General features: G+C 36.7%; 1 protein-coding gene across 16 annotated transcripts in view; it reads right to left on the bottom strand.

Annotated features, from left to right (window-relative positions):
* Positions 1 to 22137, bottom strand: part of ASPH (aspartate beta-hydroxylase) — a 212702-nt gene that overhangs the window by 142193 nt on the left and 48372 nt on the right. For 9 of the 16 annotated variants that reach the window (XM_072804506.1, XM_072804507.1, XM_072804511.1 and 6 more), the window contains 2 exons: positions 4079 to 4171; positions 1224 to 1301 (listed from right to left, as the gene is read on the bottom strand). In XM_072804506.1, coding sequence (XP_072660607.1) covers positions 1224 to 1301; positions 4079 to 4171 — 171 coding nt within the window. Of the gene's footprint in view, positions 1 to 1223; positions 1302 to 4078; positions 4172 to 13378; positions 14797 to 17187; positions 17230 to 22137 lie in introns of those variants that run through there. The other 7 variants (XM_072804519.1, XM_072804520.1, XM_072804524.1 and 4 more) reach the window with 2 other exon arrangements.

Genomic DNA, 22137 nt, shown 5'->3' with positions numbered 1-22137 from the left:
ACGCCCTTTGCTTAGAACCTTCTCGGAACAACACTTGCCTAGTGCAGTACGACGCCATTGTTCAGCTACGAAGGCAGAAAGTCACCTCTTCTAAGGCTTTCCTAACCCCAGACTCTACACCAGGCCCAGAGCCATTACATTTCACCGTTACGGCACTGACCTCATTATATGGCAATCACTTATTTATTTAGAGTGGTGTATCATCCTTGTGTTAGGTTAAAGCTAAAAGATGTAGGAGGGAAAGCTTATGCTTGCTGCTTGCAGAGAGAGGTAAATGCACGATCTGGTGAAGTGGCTCCCCTAGCTGAGCAGAACTGGTAATGAAAGGACCTGGGTTCCTAGACCCTAAACAGCCAATGGCAAAAACCTACAGCTTAGCCACAGCTGGTCTCCCCAGCAGAGCACAGATAGAGCTGGATGAGGTGCTTTATACATGACCCCCAAAACATCTAAGACTGAGTCTTAGTTTAGCAGGCCTGCTAAAGCAGTTTCAATGACAGAGAATCCCATTTGTTTTTAAGAAACATAATTTTTTTCTTTTAGGACTTTCTTTGCCTCACACCAAACCATTAGGCATATCAGGATACCACGTGTTCTGCCTTTGAAATCCCTTTGTGAGTTACATCTTGGGGTTAGGCTCTCTGCTTTTATCGAGGGATGTTACAAGAAACAGTCTCATAAAATCTTAAAACATGGGTTTTCAAAGTATCATTTAATATTCTCTGTACAGAACTGCATATATTAGAAATGCTTTAGAAGTTAAGAGCTGAGAAAATGTTTTATATTCTCTAAGTAGACAGCATTTCCTCTCTGGTAACATGATTGACATAATTAAAAGTTTTCCTCTATGCTTTGGCGACCACCCAAGTATGCAGCAGGCTTAGGCTGACAATAGCATCCAGATAGCCCATTACAGCTTGCTTGCTTGTGTTCTATTTTCCTCCTCCCTGTTCTTGCCATCTGTTCTTGATATAGCTTGGTCTTAACTTGTTTATTCTCATTTATTCTTACCATTTCTTTATTATTTCTATGCAATACGTTCCTTAACAGTAAGGTGGGGAAATATAAAACAAGTCTAGTGCTCTTTCAGAAATACTTGTCCTCTAATAATTAAAAAACCCACTCAATTATTATCTAAATTTAAAAATAATATCCAAGTCACTTTATGTCATTAACCATTATTTCAGCAAGCAGTGCACAAGAAAATGGATTTTAAATCATACCATGTTCTGTGTATACTGCCTCATGGAGAAGGGACTCAATTTGTACTTCTTGTACTTCATCTTCAGTGTTCTGAGGTCCTAAAATGATGACAAAACATTACCAAGTAGAAAAAAATCTAGATATTAATGGAGAACATGAAACATGACATCCATGTACACACATTCAAACAAATATATTTGGTTCACCAAACTATATGCTACCTTTTCACATCAGCTTAGCACTTTTTTTTCCTATGTTGATACAGTAAATATTTAAGATTGGTTTTATTTTGGCAGCAGACATAAATTTAACAAAAACCTCACAGTGCAAAATTATTTCAGTTTCTAATTAACACAATTCACAATAATGAGAGAAAAAGGAAAATGGGATGGGCAAAGCTTTCAGAAAGGGAAGTACTGGGAAATAAAGATTAAAATGTAGAAGATGAAGCCAAAATGCATTAAGCTACAAGGTGGACCACTCTCTTCCCTGATAGTCAGAGGAAAGGGCCACCTGGCTGGTGTGAAAACTGAGAGGGTTGGGATTGGCTGACTACTCCCCAAAGCTGAGTAGAAGATCCTCTATTATAACTGACAGCCCTTTCAGCTTTAGAGAAACCCATTTGATAGTCAGATCCACAGATTCAAAGAGGTATAAATTACAAAAATCAACAATATCAATAACAACATTTCAACAACACCGCGGTGTTTATCAGCTTAGCAGGTTTGTTGCAACATCACAAAACAAACAGGAAGCTACAATGACATTGACAAAATGATAAATTTTCTGTTTAACAAACATCCATGTTCAGTACATTGAAGTAATGCTAGACTTAGTATCCTGAATGCTGTCACATGAAATAATGCCAATGACATCAGTTAGTTACACTGACTACAATCCTCAATGATAAAAGCAGAGTAAGTTCATTTGAACTTCAGGTAGGAAAAAAGTTTAAGAACATGTTAAGGCCAATCACATTAAAAAAACCATTCCTGAAGCACAAAAAGTGCCTTCTATTTTTACAGATGTTTGTATGTCACAAACCATTTTTATATATATTTGCATATAATTACAGAAGAGCCTGCCAATCTCCATTCTTCCCTCCTCATCTCTCACAATACCCATGACAGCTTCCTAAGCAATTCCTAGTTTTACGACTGCTGACAGCACCATCCATAGAGAATCTAATATTAGTAACTGAAGTGGATGGCATGCTGCTCCTCTGCTTAACCCTTTAATGGCTTCCTCTGCCCAAACAGATGAAAATCTAAGCTCCTTACAACAGAATAAGCCCTCCACCATCTAGCCCTCACATGTCTCTCCAGAATCACCTGCTACCAGCACTGGCTTTGAATTTGGTAAGTCCACTACACTGTTTCATCTTTCCACGAATCTGTGATGTTCCTCCTTTCCTCTGAGTAAGATTAGTAGAGGCAGAAGCTAGATTGCAATGAATTAAAAACTGACTGAAAAATAAGGCAAAGAAAGCAACTGTAGATTCTTTTTTCAAAAATCTGGCTAGTACCAGGACAGGAACTGGAGGGCAAATAGAAAGTACTGTAGGGACCAAGAGGGGGCTTATTTTATTGTGTTGGAATGAAGAGATATTGTACCTAGGTTTGTAGAATAGGTAGAGAAGATGAAGAAGCCAAACTCCTAGATAAGAGAAGGGCTGAAAAGGCAACATTTAAACTAAACCAGCTATTGCCAAGAAGTTAAAAAGGATCTGAGTTGATAATGAACTGTTGGATTTAGAAGGACAAGTTATCAGTTAATGTGTAGTAGTATTAACAAAACAAAACAGAAAAAGGAGAGCAGGAGCAAATGGCACATTTCAGAGTAGGTATTAGGTTGAAAAAAAGATTTCTCAAGGATAAATTTATTTAGTGCAGTGTTTGAGACGCTAAATCCAAATATGCATTTAAATTACAAAACTTAAAAAAAAAAAAAAAGCTCTTTTGCTCCAGAGTTATGGTATTCTAAAGGAACAGAAGGGAGACAGTAAATCCTGGGATTATATTTCAAGCAAATAAAAAAAAATCCAAGCAGCATATTGATCTTAAAAGGGAGAAAATAAAATCAAATATTATTCATACAGTGATAATAAAATCAGCCAAAGTACTTTCATTGCCAGTAAATATGTAGTGTCATACCAAACACTTCCAATAGGTGGCAAAATGAAACCAAATTTTGGAGAGTGATTTGGTAAATGAAAAAATGTGCAGCAACTGAATAATACTTTGCAATAAATATCACAGTACAAACAGGAAGTGAGAGTAATAGATGCAGATTTTATTTGCCAATTTATTCACCGATTTTAGGAGTTTTCCTTCTGTGGGTCACAGGGCCTTGGGTGACTAAGGAGATAGTGGAATTCATCTGAGTTTATGTGGATACAGAACAGGCCTCCTTCAGCATCCTGTGGAGGTGTGGGAAGTCTCTGATATAGAAAGGAGACTTTTGTACTAAAAAGACTGGGAGCCCAGTAAGTCTCCTCTGTTAGTGGAACAGACAATGACAATACTAGCGTACATATCTAACTGTACTTTCACTGCAAGAGGTTCTGGAACTGGAGTCCAAAAACCTCGCATTTAGTTCACGATGTTCCTAACTGCACCATCATCTCCTCTGTGCCCTTGATTCTTGAGCTCAGAAATTAAAATTATCCTGTGTAGTTTTACTAGAAAACACATAAGTTCACTCCAAAATCTCAGAAGAAAAAAATACTTTAAATATTAAATATATTAAATACTAATTATTTTAAGTTAAATATTCTATAAACATCATGACAAATTATGGGTAAAACATGATTCTGGAAACTGCAAATTGGATAACTGGTAGGCAGAGGCTCCAGCCAGAAGTCAGGAGAGCTTACCTGAATCCTCAATAACCTGCTCCTCCAGCCAAGGGTATGGCTCAGCTTCTTCCGGTGGGACTGTTGGCTTTGAAGCAGATCTTTCTTTAAGGCCTGCATTTTTATTCACAAAGTTAACTTAAGTTTTCTTCTTTCTTTTTTTGACATATTAAACCAGAAAAACAATATGCTTGAATACTTCATCAATTGTGCAAGGAATTCAGTTTCCAAGACTTCATATTACATGAAAATGTGGATGTGCTTAAAAACTGAACTAGGAAAACCGGTTGCTCTGTAACTTCACGTGGGCCTTGAACATCTTTTTACCTAAGTTAACCTTTCATTTAAAAACAATAAGATAAAAAAAAAATCATTGCCTAAACGTTCCCAAATCTCTAAAATAGAGTCATGCCTGAACTTGCCAAAAGAAGTTCAGTATGAGGTCAGGCCCGTGTTCAGAAGTGATTAATTAATTGCTGCTTGAGCTCTGAATCCAGCAGTAAAACAACTAAGATACACCTGAATTTTGTTTGCATGCCATATTTTGATTGATATATAATTACTTGTTCTTCTTGAAAAGTATAGTTAAAAATGAGAACAAATCATACGTAACTAGTTATAATCTTCTAAAGATACCACTTATGATCATACTGTTCTATAAAGAGCTAAAAGACATGAAAACGAAGGTGTGGTTTGTTGTTTTTTAATGTCTTAAGGACTATAAAACATCTAGAGTAAGTGAACATGAAAGCTGATTTTAAAGTCAAAATCAGTCTAAAAATCTAGTAGACTAAATTATCTTTGATGTTTTATATGAAGAACATTAAAATACATCCTCAACTAAATACAACTGTTTCAGAAAGATTAACTTGGTTCCAGAGTCTGTGGGTTCCATTCACCAACCCCTGGCTCTTTACTACCCCCAGCGAGAATCTTTGCCAACAAGTGTGACTAGAGATGTGTTGTGCAGGGCATGTCAGTAGCCTACAGTGGAAAGGTCAAAATAGAATCGAGAAGCATTTTTCTACTCCTCAGCACTTCATATCATTCTTAACATACATATGCTATCGTATCTGCAAAATTCCCCACGTCTTTTACTTCTCTTTGATTGTTTATATTTTTCCTGACTGTTCCCTTCATTCTTCTTTCATTGGCAAAAACACATTCCAATCTTCTCCCCAATCCCAGAAAGAGTGACACAGAGATACACAGGATCCTACCTCATCACTTATATTTAGTTACTTATCTTCCACACCATTTACATAAAAAACCTAATACTATTAAAACAAACACCAATGGACACAGCTGTGTTCTATTCCTAACTATATAGTGACTTCTAACTATAATGAGATTCCAAAGGGATAATACACAACCACGGATCCAAAACGTAGTTCGATCTCAGGGGGTGACAGGTAGAGATGAAGGCTTTATTAATAAAACCTATTACATTTCAAATTCCAAATTCAGGCCTGAAAACTTCCATGCTCCTTCCCATTTACTGAATCCATTCTTGAGCCTCTCGATTGTTAACAGAACGGGTATGAAACTATGCATTGCTACGTTCTGCTGAATGAACAGGGTAAACTTTCTGAATTGTTTCATGGATCTTTGAACTCTCAGCACCTCAGAAAACGCCTGGCACATAACAGGTACCCAGTAAACACTTGCTCAAGGGCTGAACACACCCAATGATATGGTTACTCTGCTGGATTCAGTGGCTGCTGAGATCCTCTGTAGGACCAGTGCTCCTTAGCTGTAAGAGAGAAGCTAACGGCTGTAAAGGGGGAAAAGGGACTCATATCAGTTTCTTGTGACTATTACCAAAGAGATTCAGATCTATGCTCCAGCATCCACCACTACAGAGCTCTGGGCCTCATTTGCCTGGGGCAGTCCCAGTTTCTGTGTGTTGGAATCGTATTTCTTCCTCAAAAATATCTCAGTTTGGATGAAAACTTACAGAGTCATTCTTCACTAATCCTCTATGTAGCAGGTTTTCAAATTGTGCTCCACGGGTTCAATAAGCAGTGAAGTATTTCCCCATCAAACAATAAAGATTTAAACTCCCTGAAAATCCCATTCTTATTAGATTTCGAGAAGTTTCATTTGAAAACAATTTTTGATGTGAGAAGTGCTTGAAAACTACTAGCATACCAATATTTAGACATATGGTTCTCCTCACTGTCAGCTTTCTCTGTATCAGCTGGAGTCATTTGTCTCTAAAATTGAAATTGTAAAACCAGAGGAGAAAGCAAAAGCATATAACGAGAGAAAGTACTGAGCACTTTTCTTTTCTGTCCAAAGTGCAGTTGAATTGTAAATTTATTGAAACCTGGGCACAGCTATTTTCCAGAGGTTAAATAGTCACAAAAAATAAACGATATTGTAAACCTCAAAGAAGTTGGAGATCATATTAACACATCTCCTCCCCTAGATCCCTATTAACTTTGAAAATTAAACACATACACACACACACAAAACACCACATTCAAGACTAATTCTTATTAGTCTGATAAGCTATATGGAAGAATTAGACCTTTATAAGTTTTCATTGTGATGTGTTGGGAAAGTATATACTGCCACCCAAATCTACTTTAGTCCATGAATAAAGTGTTCCTCAGGAAAGAGTGGTAAATCCAGGTCTCATATAAGATTTTAAGGCAAAAGTAAGAATTACACAAAAAAATACACATAAGGTCAATTAGTCATCAAGGGAAAGGCTTTCAGATTGGATTTATTATAAGGTACAAATGGCAAAGAGGGAGCACTGAAAATATTCAAAATTACATTATGAAACTAATGTCATCAGTCTTGATGTTCCTGGGGCTACATGCAACAAAACACCAACTTACACTCAAGTGAAAAGGAAATTTATTGGCTAATCTCACAAGGAGTGCAGAGATGGGCGGGCTTGCTCTCAGCAGTAGCTTCACCCTCATGCTGACAACTGGGGCTCCCCCCCACTGGGGCTCCCCCTCCCCCCGGGGCTCCCCCCCCCGCTGCAAGCTCCTTTTGGACCAGAGAATGTCCAGAAGCAAAGAATCACCTTTTGCTCTGCTTCTCTTAGACTTGGAAGTCTTTGCTGGAAGCAGAAGCTTTCAGCAATTCTCTCTTTCACCTTTAAGAGTTAAATCCAGAAACCACTTCCATTCCTAAACTAGCAAAAGTAACAGGATAACCACAATGCCTGAAAGTAATTATCTAGCGTTGAATGAAAGTCAATCACAACAGCCCTTGCATGATTTGAAAAATCAATTAATTGTCTTAAAACATACCTTGCTTTTTAGTTCTTTGGGCACATCAGAAAAATTAGGAAATTTTTAAAAATGTCTGCATTTAATAACCATATAATTTTTCCTACCATTTTAATTAAAAATGGAAGAAGTTACAAAAAAGTGATATGAACACTTTTTAAGTCAACCATTCATACAGCAAACTTGATTATCTGACACAGTCACTTTAGTCCAATATTAGCTTACTTCTTTCACTGCTACCCCACTATACCTGACAGCAATGGGAAACACAGGTATTTTCTTCCCATCTACATGTAGCAATTTAAAACTTACTAAATTGCATATGGCATTCATTCACTCAGCAACTATTAAGCATCTACCAATGCAAGGCACTGCTACGGAAAATGAACACGGAAAAACCCTACCTCTCACAGGGAAGGAACAACTTAAAAAATAAGAAACATGAAATATTTAGTGTATACTAAATGGGGAAGATATGGGACAGGGAGAGCCTGGCCATCAGGGAAAGAGGACAGGCTATCTACAGTGAACTGATGAAGAAAGGTCTCACTGATGAAATGTGAACAGATTCCTGAAGGAAACCAGGGATGGGGCCCTATAACTTGCACTGGGGAAGAATGCTCCAGGTAAGGCTCTGGGCCAGCAAGTACAAATTCCTCAGCTGCTCTGGGACAAGGGCAAGAGCAAAGTGCTGGGAGTGAGGAAGAACCAGGTGACAGAAGCAGCTAGAAAAAAGGAGTAAGGGCATGAGAAACAGAGAGGTCCTGGGGCTACTGGATCATGGAGCTATTCCCTCTGACTAGAAATAAAGGATTCATTTTTTATAAGAATTCTACACACACCACTTCCTCGACAAAATCTGGGAAAGAACTACAAGTAGGACTTCATGTACTTAGCCCATAAGAGCCAAAACATTTTCAAAAACTGGCTTATTGGTGTGCCTGGGTGGCTCAATGAATGGTTGAGCGGCTGCCTTCAGGTCAGATCGTGATCCCGGGGTCCTAGGATCAAGTCCTATATCCCGCTCCTCACAGGGAACCTGCTTCTCCCTCTGCCAATATCTCTGCCTCTCTCTCTGTCTCTCATGAATAAATAAAATCTTAAAAAAAAAAACTGGTTTATCAATCTTTGGCTTACTGATTTGGTAGTGCACAGATGGAAGAAAATTTTGATCTTACCTCCCCAGGTTACTCCAGCTGCTGTTATTCAAAAGGGAAGAGCTCAGGACTGCTGCTGCTTCAAATGCAAGTAGTCTAACAGTATAAATCAATATACCCCAAGAATAACCCTAACAGGTACATGAACTTGAAAAATATTCCAGAAAATCAATAAAACAGAAAGATGCACACACTGATTGACCACACTAACCCTCACTGTTGCTCCTTGCTTGTATCATCAGCAAATACAGATCCTAGCAGATATCCCAACTGCAGCCCTGTCAAAGTTCTGCCAGAATTAAAAGAGCTGCCCCATGATATATAGTAAGAGCCATTCCAGATGCAAAGCATCTTCACACGACCCAAGAGAGACAGATTGCAGGAAGAGTAAAACTGCCAAAAGGGTTGCTAAGAGCCCGGGTTTCAGGACCACTGAAGGGTCTCCACAAAGACTAGAATGCAGTGGACTTGTCTGAACATCTGCAACATGAGATGGTGTACAGGAGCTCAGGTTTGTGAACCAGGAGGGCTGCCAGTGAATTCCATCTGAATCCCATCTTGAACACATTACCACTGAAGCCGCTTTGCCTTCCACAAGTTGGAAAGGGGATAAAATTATCTCCTTAGAAGGGTTTCAAGAATTATTAAATGTACATTTATATTTGATTATTAAATTAAGTACATACATCTTTTCCACAAATTAATTTTTCCCTTCAATTCTTCTAAAAAAAAAACAAATTTACCACTTTCCCTCCACACATACGACATGAACACAGCTATCGGCAGCCTCCAAGGTGGTTATAGCATACTGCAAAACTGCAGAAACACCTGCTTCCTTCTTTAAAGATTGTTTTCTTCTTTTTAATATTACTCAATAGCATATACAGATCTGAAATATTTTTAAATGATCTGTGTTTTATATGTTCATCATTCAGTAAACATATATTGAGTGCCTATTATTCTCTGCTGCTATGACAGGTACTGACATAAATCACAGTCCGGCAAATATCCAGGAAAGGAAGCAAAGTGATGAGCATGATAAATGGAAGACACACAGACCCACCACCTGGGAGGATCGGAGAAAATGTCCATGTAGACATGATGACTCAGCTGGATCTGCAGCAGAGGTGGAAGGTAGCCCACCACATGAGCTGGAACACATTGTAGGCAGAGCGGAAGAGTGGGCAGTGCCGGTAATAGATGGCTCCGGTTCATTATTTTCTTCCTCAACCCCTTGTTTATTTCGTTACATTTCACTGTAGGGACTGCAGTCACCTTGTCACTTCTATCTCCAGTGCCTAGTACAGCCTGGTATGCTGCAGATACTCAAAATATTTGATGAATGGATCAATAAATGCAAAATAGAGATGACGCAGCCCACAGATATACCATACCAAAAATAACACAAAAGCTTTAAGTGTATGTCTTCCTCTAATCTCTTAGGATATACAAGAGAGGTGATGTCTGAGGCAAGGAAGAAATAAATGACAACTCTATGATATACAGATGCTAATGCAGAGTGATAAATACACATAAAGTGAAACCAAATGAGGTATGAAATGAGAACAAAGAAAAGGAGAATAGATGACTTTCTGCTTTGTAGGGCTTACAATATTGAAGCTTTTATGAAAATTGGTTTCTATGTAAAATTGATATTCAAACTGGTAATAAACATCTAGGTCCTGTGGTTTTATCTTCAGGCCAACAGAGGAGGAAGGACCTGAGGCTGAAGACTGTTCCTGAGGATCTTTTCAGATGACCTCAAACAAGATTTAAAAACAAAAAACAAAAAACCAAACAAACAAACAAAAAACAAAAAAAACCCCAAGATTTCCATGAGAAAAACACAGATCGGCTCTATAACACCCACCCTTCGGTTTCTTAAGAATGAAAACTTTCTCTTTAGATAGAACAGGGGGGAAATGAACAATGTGCCAGCTCTTTATGCATATCCAAACACCAGCTAGTTCTCACAGCCACATGAAGGAAATGTATCATCTTAATTTACAAATGAGGAACACTGGCATTTCCAAGATGCCTTTTATAGTGAAATAATCCAAGTTATCAATTTAGAGAATTGTTACCAATGGAGAGTTATTCCAGGAGAAGGAATAGTGGAGGACAAAGAAGAAAGGAACCCAAGCCAGGAGATGCAGCTTAAGTCACCAGACCCATTTCACAGAAAATGACACTACAGTTAAAACATTTAAAATTAAAAATCAGACCTGTGTATGATGTTTACCTGTTTTTTTTTTAAATGAAATATATATAGGGAGTCCTTGTTATCCAAATAATCAGATTGAGAACCTCTGAATGTAAGAGTTGTATACTACGCAGGTCATAACACTATAAAATATTTTCTATGAACCAATTACTTATTGGATGAATCCTCCTGGGTCAAACATTCATGCTGACAGATTTATATCAATTTATCATTCTCTCCCTTACCATGAAATGTTGAGAAAAATGCTTATACACAATGCAAATATCCCACAAGTAAAAATCTTGTAAAAAAAAAGTAGTAAGATTTCAAACAGGTTATTACAAATGATGTTATCAAGAACTAAAATTCACACACAAAGCCCTTGATAAATGAAACAGACCTGACACATCACAACAAATGTAGAAAATGATAGTTTTTCAAAAAAAAACTCATCTAAATTTTAAACAATAAAAAAAGATTCTTAGAAAAACTGATATGTTCATAAAACAGACCATCTTTATCTTTACAGTGACCCTGCTACTCAGGTGAAATACTATCATAAAAAAGGTAAGGAAAATTATGCCAGTAATGTCATTTTTTAAAAATCTGAAGTATCATCTCATAGTGTATCTTAAAGAAAAATTTTGTTTGTGATATGACAAACTTATTTTTGCATTTCGGGACTTCTGACTCCTAATTACTTTGTATTAGGAAATTTTTATTCCTGCTTTTAGATGACTTTTTAAAAAGGGCAATAAACTTTCTGGTTTTAATTATTCTTAGATAACAATATGAAGCAGGAGAAAATAGAAATTACTACACTCTGAATGCAAAAGTGAGTAAAACTCAGAGGGCAAGCACAGTTATAAACTATTAATCATGAGCAAAGTTTCTCCCACACTAAGTTTTTAGTTGAATAGTAAATGCCAATGCAATTAGATGAAGTGTGACCTCAGCTTCAATAAATTCAGCTGAACCCTTTTATTTACTGAGGAAAAAGGGAAGGAAAGAAAAAAGGAGGAAAAGAAAATAGTTCGTAAGAGCTCTTGAAATCTATTTAAATGCTTTTAGTAGAGATGTTTCAATTTAATGCTTGAGCTGATAGTCAAAGGAAAACTACGACAGAAGTATTTCCAACTGCTTTACCAAAGAGCAATAGAAAATGTGACTGTGCTTTTGCTGATTAGGTTATTCTAAGATGTTTTTTCCCTCATTTTCTTAGAATTTAGCATTTATATATTTTATCCCACATCACTTTTGTCCCTTAAAAGCCAAGGTAGAAACTATTAGAATGTCCTCAGTAAATGCAAATATAATTATCAGCGCTTCTTCAAGGAAAAAAAAAAAAAAACCTATAGAAAAAATAACTTAAAATTTGGTACATAAATTTAAAAAATCAATCATTAAAAAGATCAATTAAAAAAATCTCAACAGCAAGATCTAACATCAGGATATATTTTGTAAGATATTGTAACTTCTACGTGTATTGTATCTGTTTTGCTTCTTGTTCTGTTCAGTGCTTAGTTAGAGCCTCCCTCTTCTCTGCCCTGACACCCTTTTCCCTGCGGGAAACATTTCATATGGTTTTAGCGGGACCCATTCCAACTCCCACCCAAAGCTTTGTGCACAGGAGACAGGCCAGTGGACTTACCCATCCCCAACCACAAGAATGATCACAAATGGTCACCAGGCCTAAGCAATCTGGTTGCAATTCTCCTAGGGACTTTTCTCCCAGAGCCATTCCAGAAAACTGGCTCTTTGCACTAGGAATACTCAAATAGAAAGATGTGTCTGGGGCTTGCTGAGGGCCATCTACTTCATGATGTGGTAACAATTCCATACAGAATAAAGTCAAGGAAAAGCATCAACAGAGCCAAGACTTGAGAGTAGGAAGAAACACAGCTCTGATGACAGGTCTTTATTTGGGATCTATTCACCTAAAGCCCCTGTATCTGCCAATCAAATGAGCCATAAAATTCCCTTTGTGGTTTACAATGTTCCAGTAATTATTAAAACAACAAAACCCTGACTAGTCGACACAGGAAACCCCAAGTTAAAATGTTACAATTTCTTTGGGCTATAGTTTTTGAAGAAGAAAATAACGAGACTGGATTAGCTAGACTAAGTATTCCCTAGGATTTCCCCTTGCTGTGAAATTCTTGTCATCTGGAATTCTTGTCAAATGTTCAAGTGCTTGATTTTAAGCAGAAAAGGTGCAAGCACATAAGAAAATGGTGCACAATACTTTTAGAAACACTGGCGCTTAATGTTTATTTCTGATTTGAAATAACTTCAATTAGGCCAAATCCTACGTTTTTAAGCTCTTCACAGAAAAGCTGAAGATTTTTTAAGATTTATTTATTCACTTGAGGGGGAGAGAGAAAGCACACGGTGGGAAGGGGCAGAGGGAGAGGGAGAAAGAAATCCGAACCAGACACCACTGAGTGTGGAGCCTACCTGGCGCTTGATCTCATGACCTTGAGATCATGATCTGAGCCAAAACCAAGAGTCGGATCCCTAACCAACTGTGCCACCCAGGTGCCCCTGAAGAATTATTTTTTAAAAATAAAACCTTTGTGGTAGCACTTTTGATTTTGTTATAACAAATCAGGCCACTCTTCTCCAATTCATAACTGAATCTCACCAACAGTCACAATTAGAGATGTAAGACTTCAAGCACAGGACAGCACAAACCATTAATAGAAATGTATTCTTATTGAAATTTCATTTTATTACATGTTTTCTGATTGAGTTCTGATCTCTAGTTAGATCTCAAATTTCAAGCTCCTTAGAAATGGTAAACCATAATACATACAAATATGAAAAATATATGCCACTCCACCAAAATAATGGGAAAATTGTGTGATAAAAGATTAAAGTATACCCTAATTTGAAATACTTAGTCTTTTGTAACTCATCTGAATCTGTGAAGATATCAATAAAAGTGTTCTAAAACTCTTCTTCTAAGACAAATTCTTTCTTTTATGCATGACTGTATCCAGAGTTCTCAGAACAGTGTGTGTAGCACACAAGAAACACAAAATATTCACTGAGTGGCCAAAGCAAGTTGGGAGGAGGAGCAGGCTCTTGAGGGGGGTGGGTAGCCAGGAGGCACAGACAGAAGAAGGAGGAGGTAAAAGAGCCAATAAGACTGGGGAGGGGAGACCTAGTAGGGGACGAGAGGGAGAAGGAAAGGAGAATCCAGGGAAGAACCTGAAGAAGGGGGAGAGAGGATAAGGAAGAAGAGAGAAGAGGAGAGGGAGACAGCCAGGTGAAGAAGAAAGGGAAGCAAGGAAGCAGGAAGGGAAAGGAGAAAAGACGACAAAGGTCACATAAAGGGAGAAAGAAGAAAACCTCTGTCACCTAACCATCTGTCATACTGGAACGGCATTCTGCATATACACACTACGGAAAATCTTAACATTTAACCCTGGTGAAAGTATTCCATTGATTAATAAGTACATTACAATTCATATTACATGTATATACATTTATCTGGATACATGATCAATAAATTAATAAAAACAGAAGCTATTATATCACATTTTTATTACATGGTTTTTACAAGCTTCATCTTTTAAACTGAGAGGCATGAGACAGTGTATCTAAAATTTCAAACCCTTTACATACTGAGCACCAATAAATACACTCAATGGCTATTTGACATACCTTCCCCGACCAGAGCGATACTATATTTTTTCTGCCCTATAGCAGTAAATTGTGATGAGGAACATTACCATTTCCTGGGATGGTGGTATTAGAGCTTTCAGTTCTTCCTCTTCTGGTTATTTCCCTTCGCTGAGTGTGTGTGTTTGCTAGAGGTTTTACCTTCCTTTGTGTCATCTTTGTCTCTGGATGCCGTTTTACTAGAAGCATCCTTTACATTTGTTGACTTTTTCCTACTTTCCTTGGCTTTAGCACTTTTGTCTAGGCCCACATTCTCCTTCTCTCTGTCCTTTTTACCCTTTGGAGATTCTTTCCTGGATATATCTGCATCAGCAATTTTCTTATCCTTCCGCTCATCCTCTTTTTCTTTCTTCCCCTTTCTTCTCTCTTCGTTCTTATTCTCCTTCCTTGATTCCGTTTTCTCTTTTTCCTTCTTGAGCTCTTCTTTAGTGAGTTCTTTAACTTTCAGGTTTTCCAATCAAAGGAAAAAAAGTTTATTGAAAGCATCTCTTAATTCACAGGACAGTAACTTAGTGTTAAATATATGGTCTTTATCTCTCCACACACATGAAATGTTCATTCAGAATGGGACTTTCATCCCCTAGTTTTACATTGGCTAAAACCAGATGCAAAACCTCTACAAAGTATCAGCTACCAAAGAAATGCCAGAAACTTGCCATCATATTTCTCCAGCTTGAAATAGATTGTGACTTGTTTTAAAATAAGGCCAACATGCAATATTATTAAAATGAGTCCATACATAAACTTTACACAGTGTTAACAACTCACATTTCACAATTATAAAGACATAATTAAAGGAACACTGGCAATATTAAGGAAAAAATTCCAAAATTTGCAAGTATCCAAAGATAATTTAAAAACTTTCAGTTCTGGCAAAAATTATGTCCTTAATATATTTGTGCTTATAAGCCTTGAAAACAAATACAATGCATAGATGAAAAAGTAAATACCATTTAATTTTCTTAGCTAAGTAAGAAAAAAAACAATGTCCATGAGTATGAAATATTAAATTCATTATCTATAGTGCTTAAAATGACAAGCAGACATTCTTGTCTGCTTATATTCAATATTATGAAATCAGTATTCCTTTAAATACGTTTTCCTGTTAATTTATGTAGAGCCACTCAAGCCAACATGTTGTCCATCCATGCTCATAGGCAAGAGAGCAACTAAATGGAACATACAGGTAATTCCAAATCTTGTGTGAGACCGACCCTGCTTTCAATCCATTTTACATAAAGTTTAATAAAGCCGCTAGCAAAAGCTTTGAATTTTACCTTCTTGCTCTCATTAGAAAATCCTAAGAGAAGCAAGATGTTTATTGTATTACATAGCATTTAAGCAGAAACAAAGAAAATGAAAGACTTCTTTAATAAATTGTGAAAGAGATGTTCATGCCCATTAAAATCATGTAAAATTCACAGAGCTCAAATTATTACTCAGTTCTTCCTGAAAATCTTATTAAAACCTTATAAAAAATATGCAATAGCATTCATAAAGAATCAACCGTCCGAATCCTCACCTACTTCAGTGCTGTTTGTAGATAATGTAGATAATATCTGTAGACACAGATAATGGCATTGCAAGAGCGCTTGTGCAGTCAGATCTTGTAATATTTTACAATACTAAATTTTTAATTTTTGATTCGCCTCTCCAGATCAAGTATAAATTATACTTTATTGGTCATTTATTTCTTAATTATTGACATAAGAATAAAATGGTAAAAATAGTTCTCCTGCTGGGAATTATTCAGATGGGATACAAAGTTAAAACATTAAAATTCCCTAATCTTAAAATTAAAATACAAATCACAAAACCCTGCAAGTCACATTGTCAAGTCTCACCTGTTAATGTTTTACCAAAAAACAAACTAAAAACAATATGCTAAGCACTTAAACACAAAAGAATATTTTAAGTTTATAGAAAAAAAAAACATGCACTTCTCCCTTGCCCCTGCCTTTAAAGGATATAAATATTTACATGTGAACAAGAAAAACCACAGGGATATAAAAACTAAAGCTGGGGGATCCCTGGGTGGCGCAGCGGTTTGGCGCCTGCCTTTGGCCCAGGGCGTGATCCTGGAGACCCGGGATCGAATCCCACGTCGGGCTCCTGGTGCATGGAGCCTGCTTCTCCCTCTGCCTGTGTCTCTGCCTCTCTCTCTCTCTCTCTCTCTCTCTCTGTATGACTACCATAAATAAAAAAAAACAAAAAAACAAAACTAAAGCTGTAATAATAAGCTGTTAGCCTACGAATAATGGTTGACAGGTACAGCAATTTTTAAAGAATTAAAATACCAAAACACAGCAAATTCTGTACCAATGAAATGCAGTACTCCAGATTATAAATCTAAATTTTTCACTTCACTGAAAACTCTAAGTGTGCTTACTCTGGCTTTTATTATGCTCTAAGAGTGAGTGTCATCAGAGCTTTGGAAAAAATGAAATCAATCAGTAAAGAATTCATCTTTTTTTTTTTTCCAATAGTAATTAAAAAGTTCAAACTAAGAAAGGTTTAGGTTAGACAATAATAGCAAGTTTGGATGTAAGTTTAGATGTAGTATAACAATATTATGATATCACTCTATGTTTTTAATTTAAAGACTGTTACAAAAGTTTTGATACCATAAAAAAGGAAAATATTTAAAATTATAGTTTGTGGCAAAAAATTCTTTAATGATGTCTTGATAAAACTACTATTGGCCAAAGATGCAACCCAAATCAAAAAGCAATGTTTAGCATTAGTAGCTGCATTAACATATCTAGAAAATGTCATGCATTTTCAAGCATTAAATTTGATTCACTCAAGGCTAATTTGATAAACAAAAAATACCTTTAGCCTTAGTTTTTCTCTTGGCTACCCCACCAGGTCCTTCTGTTGGTATTTACAAGATGAAAACAGGTTATAAACAGAAAATATTAAGGGAATTAAAAATGAAGTAACTTTTAAAAAATAATAAAATAAATATCTATAGTTAAAATCAATGCCTCTATTAAACAAATTACATTAAACTCACCATTTAAAAAACACACTCCTTCAACACATAAATATTTTAAAAAATAATAAAATAAATATCTATAGTTAAAATCAATGACTCTATTAAACAAATTACATTAAACTCATCATTTAAAAAACACACTCCTTCAACACATAAATATTATCATTTGTACGTCATTTTGAAACTTTACTTTCACTATAATAAAAAAATGCATTGTAATCAGCCTAAGATTCAGTCAACTTCATGACTTGCCATAGACTTGAAAGAACTGTGGGCTTTAGAAAAACCTAATTACCATTGAAATCACATTTCCCTCTCAGCTGTAGCCAGTGGCCCTCTGCTCGACACAGATAATCAATTACAAGCACCACACAAGAAAAGACCAGGAGACTTCACTCCCCTGCTCAATCATCATTTCCATCCAAAAAAGTATAGCATATTTTGATAGACTTTTAATCTCTATGGTTTGAAAAACCATTGTTTTTTTCCTCCATAGTTTCAAACTTTCTGCATAAAAAAAATTATACAAGCAAATACAGATATTATTACAGTCATATAGGTATATGTTAAATTTTTTACTCTTCATCTAAAAATGTTGCAATGGCTTTCTGTTTCTTGTCTTGGCAAATAAAAGTTCTGATAATGGGTTCACCTCCAACTAATGTCAATACCCTATTCCTCTCAGTACACTCTCATTCTAACCAAGCTGTATTTGGCATCCCAGTCAACCAATGCTCTCAGTTCTATCTCCTGATCACACAAATGCTATTTTATACTCATGTATCAGCAAACTTTCCAAGGTGGCATTCCAAGTTGCCAACCCACTTCCTAGGCTCTAAGAGTGGGAGGTGTGGTGATTACTGGTAACCTCCTGTGGGGGCAGCACCATGCACCATCTGTCACAGCAGCAATTGGCTATGGTTGTAAAAGAAATCCCCCAAGCAGGACCTACTCCGTGTTTCTCAAAACCCTAATCACACCCCCACTTTCAGTATGAGATGTTTTCACTCCTATTCTGTTATATTGTTCAAATCATCCTCCATTCCTAAATTCCTTCCTTTATCCATCATGATTTGTTTCTGTCAAATGAGACAGTCCATTTGAGAATGGCGATATACTTTGGTTGAAATACCAGTATCATCAGATGGTAGCTATCATCAGATGGTAGCTATACTTGTCACAAGCATGGCATAACATGTAGAGTTGTTGAAATACTATGTTGTATGTGAAACTAATGTAATATTGTGTGTCAACTATACTTCAGTTAAGAAAAACAAAATATCATTATCCTGGAAAAAAAGTATTAGTGCATGTCTTACTACTAGCTACATTTGAAAAAGAAATGTGAATTAACTGTTTCATATAGCTATCTATAACTGTCCAATTTCTTATATACATACAGAATCATAACTAGTGTTTATGAGTGACAACTTATTTTTCACAGATAAAACCTGAATCTTCCCCAAATTCTATTAAAAACAGCATGTCACCTTATAATACCAAATGCCATCTTGGACCACTCCCCACTAAAGTTTATTTCAGAATAAAATATCAAACTTATTCTTGTAATACCAACTTTTAAATACATGAGCATTATCCAGTGTGCAAAAGAAATTAGCATAAAACATTAAAATGCATGTTTAATGCTGTTCATGTCCCTTTCCTAATTCATGCATATGCTCTCAACGCATGCCCAGATTTTCCTGGTAAAAAGCAGAGTGGTTAAGAATCAGAGTACCCAACCACCAAATGTCACTGTTACGATGGAGTCAAAAGAGCTATATTGATGAAAAGCCTAGAGTTAACTTTTGCTATTAATAAAACATTAGAGGGACACCTGGGTGGCTTCAGCGGTTGAGTGTCTACCTTTGACTCAGGGCATGATCCCGGGATTCGGGATCAAGTCCCACAGGAGGATCCCTGCGTGGAGCCTGCTTCCTCTTCTGCCTATGTCTCTGCCTCTCTATCTCCGTCTCTCATGAATAAATAAAATCTTTTAGATAGATAGATAGATAGATAGATAGATAGATAGATAGATAGATAAATAAATAAAATATTAGATTAGCTTAGTGAAACAGGAGAAAATAATGAGTGCTTTTTAAAAAGTTTCCCAGTTCAGGCATAAATCCATAGAGTGATACAATGTGTAATGCTCTGTACTAATTCCAACTTTAGCTACCTTTTCTGAACTTAAAGAATAGAGTCAATAATTTTTCAATATTTTTGACATGATAAAGACTAAGCTAATAATTTAAACAACACTGGTCACGTGCAGTCTCAAAAGGAAGGGTTTAGACAGGAGAAAAAGCACAACACCAAGAAAAGAGGAAGTCAACAGAGGCCCTACATTACAAGAAATGAGAAGAGAGTCAAGAAAACGCAGTGTTCTTCCAATCAAAAGTGCAGCTTTAGGAAGGCAGGCAGGAGCAACGGTGTAGGATGAGAACTTTACTGAATTATGTTAGTTATTAAATATCTCATAAGGTTCTTCAGATTACAGCTTTACAATAACAGAGGTGGTCACATTACAATGAGAAAACAGAGGTGAGGAAAAGGTGATCAAAAACCCAGGGTGTGTGGGGGGGCCCCCTGACTGCCTTCTTCTTCGGAGAAAACTAATCAGATGTGGAATTTCCCAAGGTTCCCAGTGGGTAGAGAGAAATAAGGGTTTGCAAGATTTCACTGTCTGCATATTTAATGGCTAGAGGAAACAAAGGCATGCCTGCAGGAAACAGGTACAGAGCCAATAAGAGGGGAGAAATGATCATGAGGGCAGAAGATGCAGGGGGATATGTGGGTAAAGACTTAATTTTGGAAACCAGAAGATGCAACACCTGCAAAAATGATCAATGAGAGGAAATGATGAAGAAAATTCTGAGAAAAAAGAAATGCTATAAAGTGTAGAGGGACAAAGACAATGAAACCAAAGCCAAAGACAACTGCCTTGGTAAAGCAGAAAGCAAAATCATTTTCCAGAAGAATAAAATGACCCTAGAAGATGGAAGAGCACGGATAAGGTTCTGAATACCTACTAAAAGAATCACTTTGTCACAGCAGTGAGCACCTTACATATAGGCTCAGTTCAGGTGAATTTAGAATAGATCTTTTTACATAAACGATGTGAAGCCCAGTGGTGGAGAAGGAGTTAGTGGTGATCCAGGACTAGTGGCAGCATATAAAGAGAAAAACAAAACAAAACAAAAAGACTTTGGGGACGTCAAAGAAGTGGCCCCAGAGAAAAACACAAGGCAAGTACGGAAGACTTTGCTTTTATATAATCTTGAATTATGGACAGAATTATGTTCTTACTTGTAACTATGGTTGATGTGGACTCCCTTTAGTGTCAAAAATCAACTAGCATACCCTATTTTTCTCCTTTTCTCTCTCTACTACCACAGCCAATGCCCAGGAGCAAAATAACAGCAGAGGGAGGACAATTTTATCAAACAATAAAATCCATGAAAATATAACTCCTTAAAAATAGTTTCCAAGTGGCATGTAAAAAATTGTATCAATCAGAGCCTGAAAAGGAAGCATTTTAGTATTCCCTGTAACTTCACTAGGAGGAAAGTTGTTTTTGTTGATAGAATACATTCCAACTGAAGGTAGTCATCAAAAAAGCATCAGGAAGTGGCTGCAGCCAAAGAGAATGGCAAAGAATAAGTAATCACCATGTGCTTTATTTCCATTTGCCATTATGGTTACTCCGATGGTTTTTAGGGTGATAACTGTTAATAGCTGTTAACTGAGAATTTTTTAACAGACATTTTAAAAAACTAGGCCTTATGTCCTTCCCTTAGAACAAGAGTTGCCTGAAAGTAATTAATGTTATTTTGGCAACTGCCTCAGAGTCACTATCCCACACATTTTCAAGATGAAATGCTCTGTATCAAATTAAAATGCTGAATCATTAAGCCAATGGTTAGACCTGTGGTTCCACCACATGCAACAGACATAATTTTAGAAGACTGGCTCCATTACAGAAACCCAAGTAGCTACTACAGGTTTTCAGAGAGTTGGCCATAGGCTTGGTAGGCTGGGTGTCACTTTGTACTCTGGTCTCTTCTGTCACTCCCTGGTGAGACCTGTGAGTCACCTTGAGCTTCAGTGTCTCATCTTCCTCTTTCCCATACTGAAACATCACAACTTATTTCAACACTGACTACAGACTAGGGGGAAGGGGAAAGGCAGTTCTCAGAGCTAGGCAGACTGTTGCTCTAGAATGGATGTCTAGTTTGGCTAAAATGCATGCCAGCACACTATACCAATTTCCTTTTTGTTTTTAAATAGATGGTGTAACAATATTATCACAGACATTATTGAAAAAAGAAAGCTACAAACCTTCCAATGTTCTGTGATGAGTGGGAAAGGAGAGATTAGAACACAAGAGAACATAATGACTCAATTCAGGAAGGGATTGCATCCAGAGACTGGAAGTTTGCATGAAGAAGCAGATTAAAATATGAACGTAAGAGATACAGGAAAGCTCACTGCAAGAACTCAGATAGCACAGGTCAGTTTACCATATGAAATTCCACATGTCATTTTTCTTGGGGAAAAAAAAAAAGTCCAATATTTTTTTCACTTATTTAAGCTGGTTTAAAAAAAAAAAAACAAAAAAAACAAACCTTACTGTTTTATCATACGATGGGTAACTCCTGAGGCTTTCACTTATCAAGACTAATGCCCCCAGAAAATATTTAATAAATATCTTATGTTAGGTTCAGTTTTGAAGAGGGATTCAAAAGAAGACTGAGACCTGGTTCCTAACTTCAAGGAACTCA

This window comes from Canis lupus, chromosome 28, assembly GCF_048164855.1.
Source record: "Canis lupus baileyi chromosome 28, mCanLup2.hap1, whole genome shotgun sequence".
NCBI lineage: Eukaryota > Metazoa > Chordata > Mammalia > Carnivora > Canidae > Canis > Canis lupus.
This window is presented reverse-complemented; position numbering and strand designations above follow the sequence as displayed.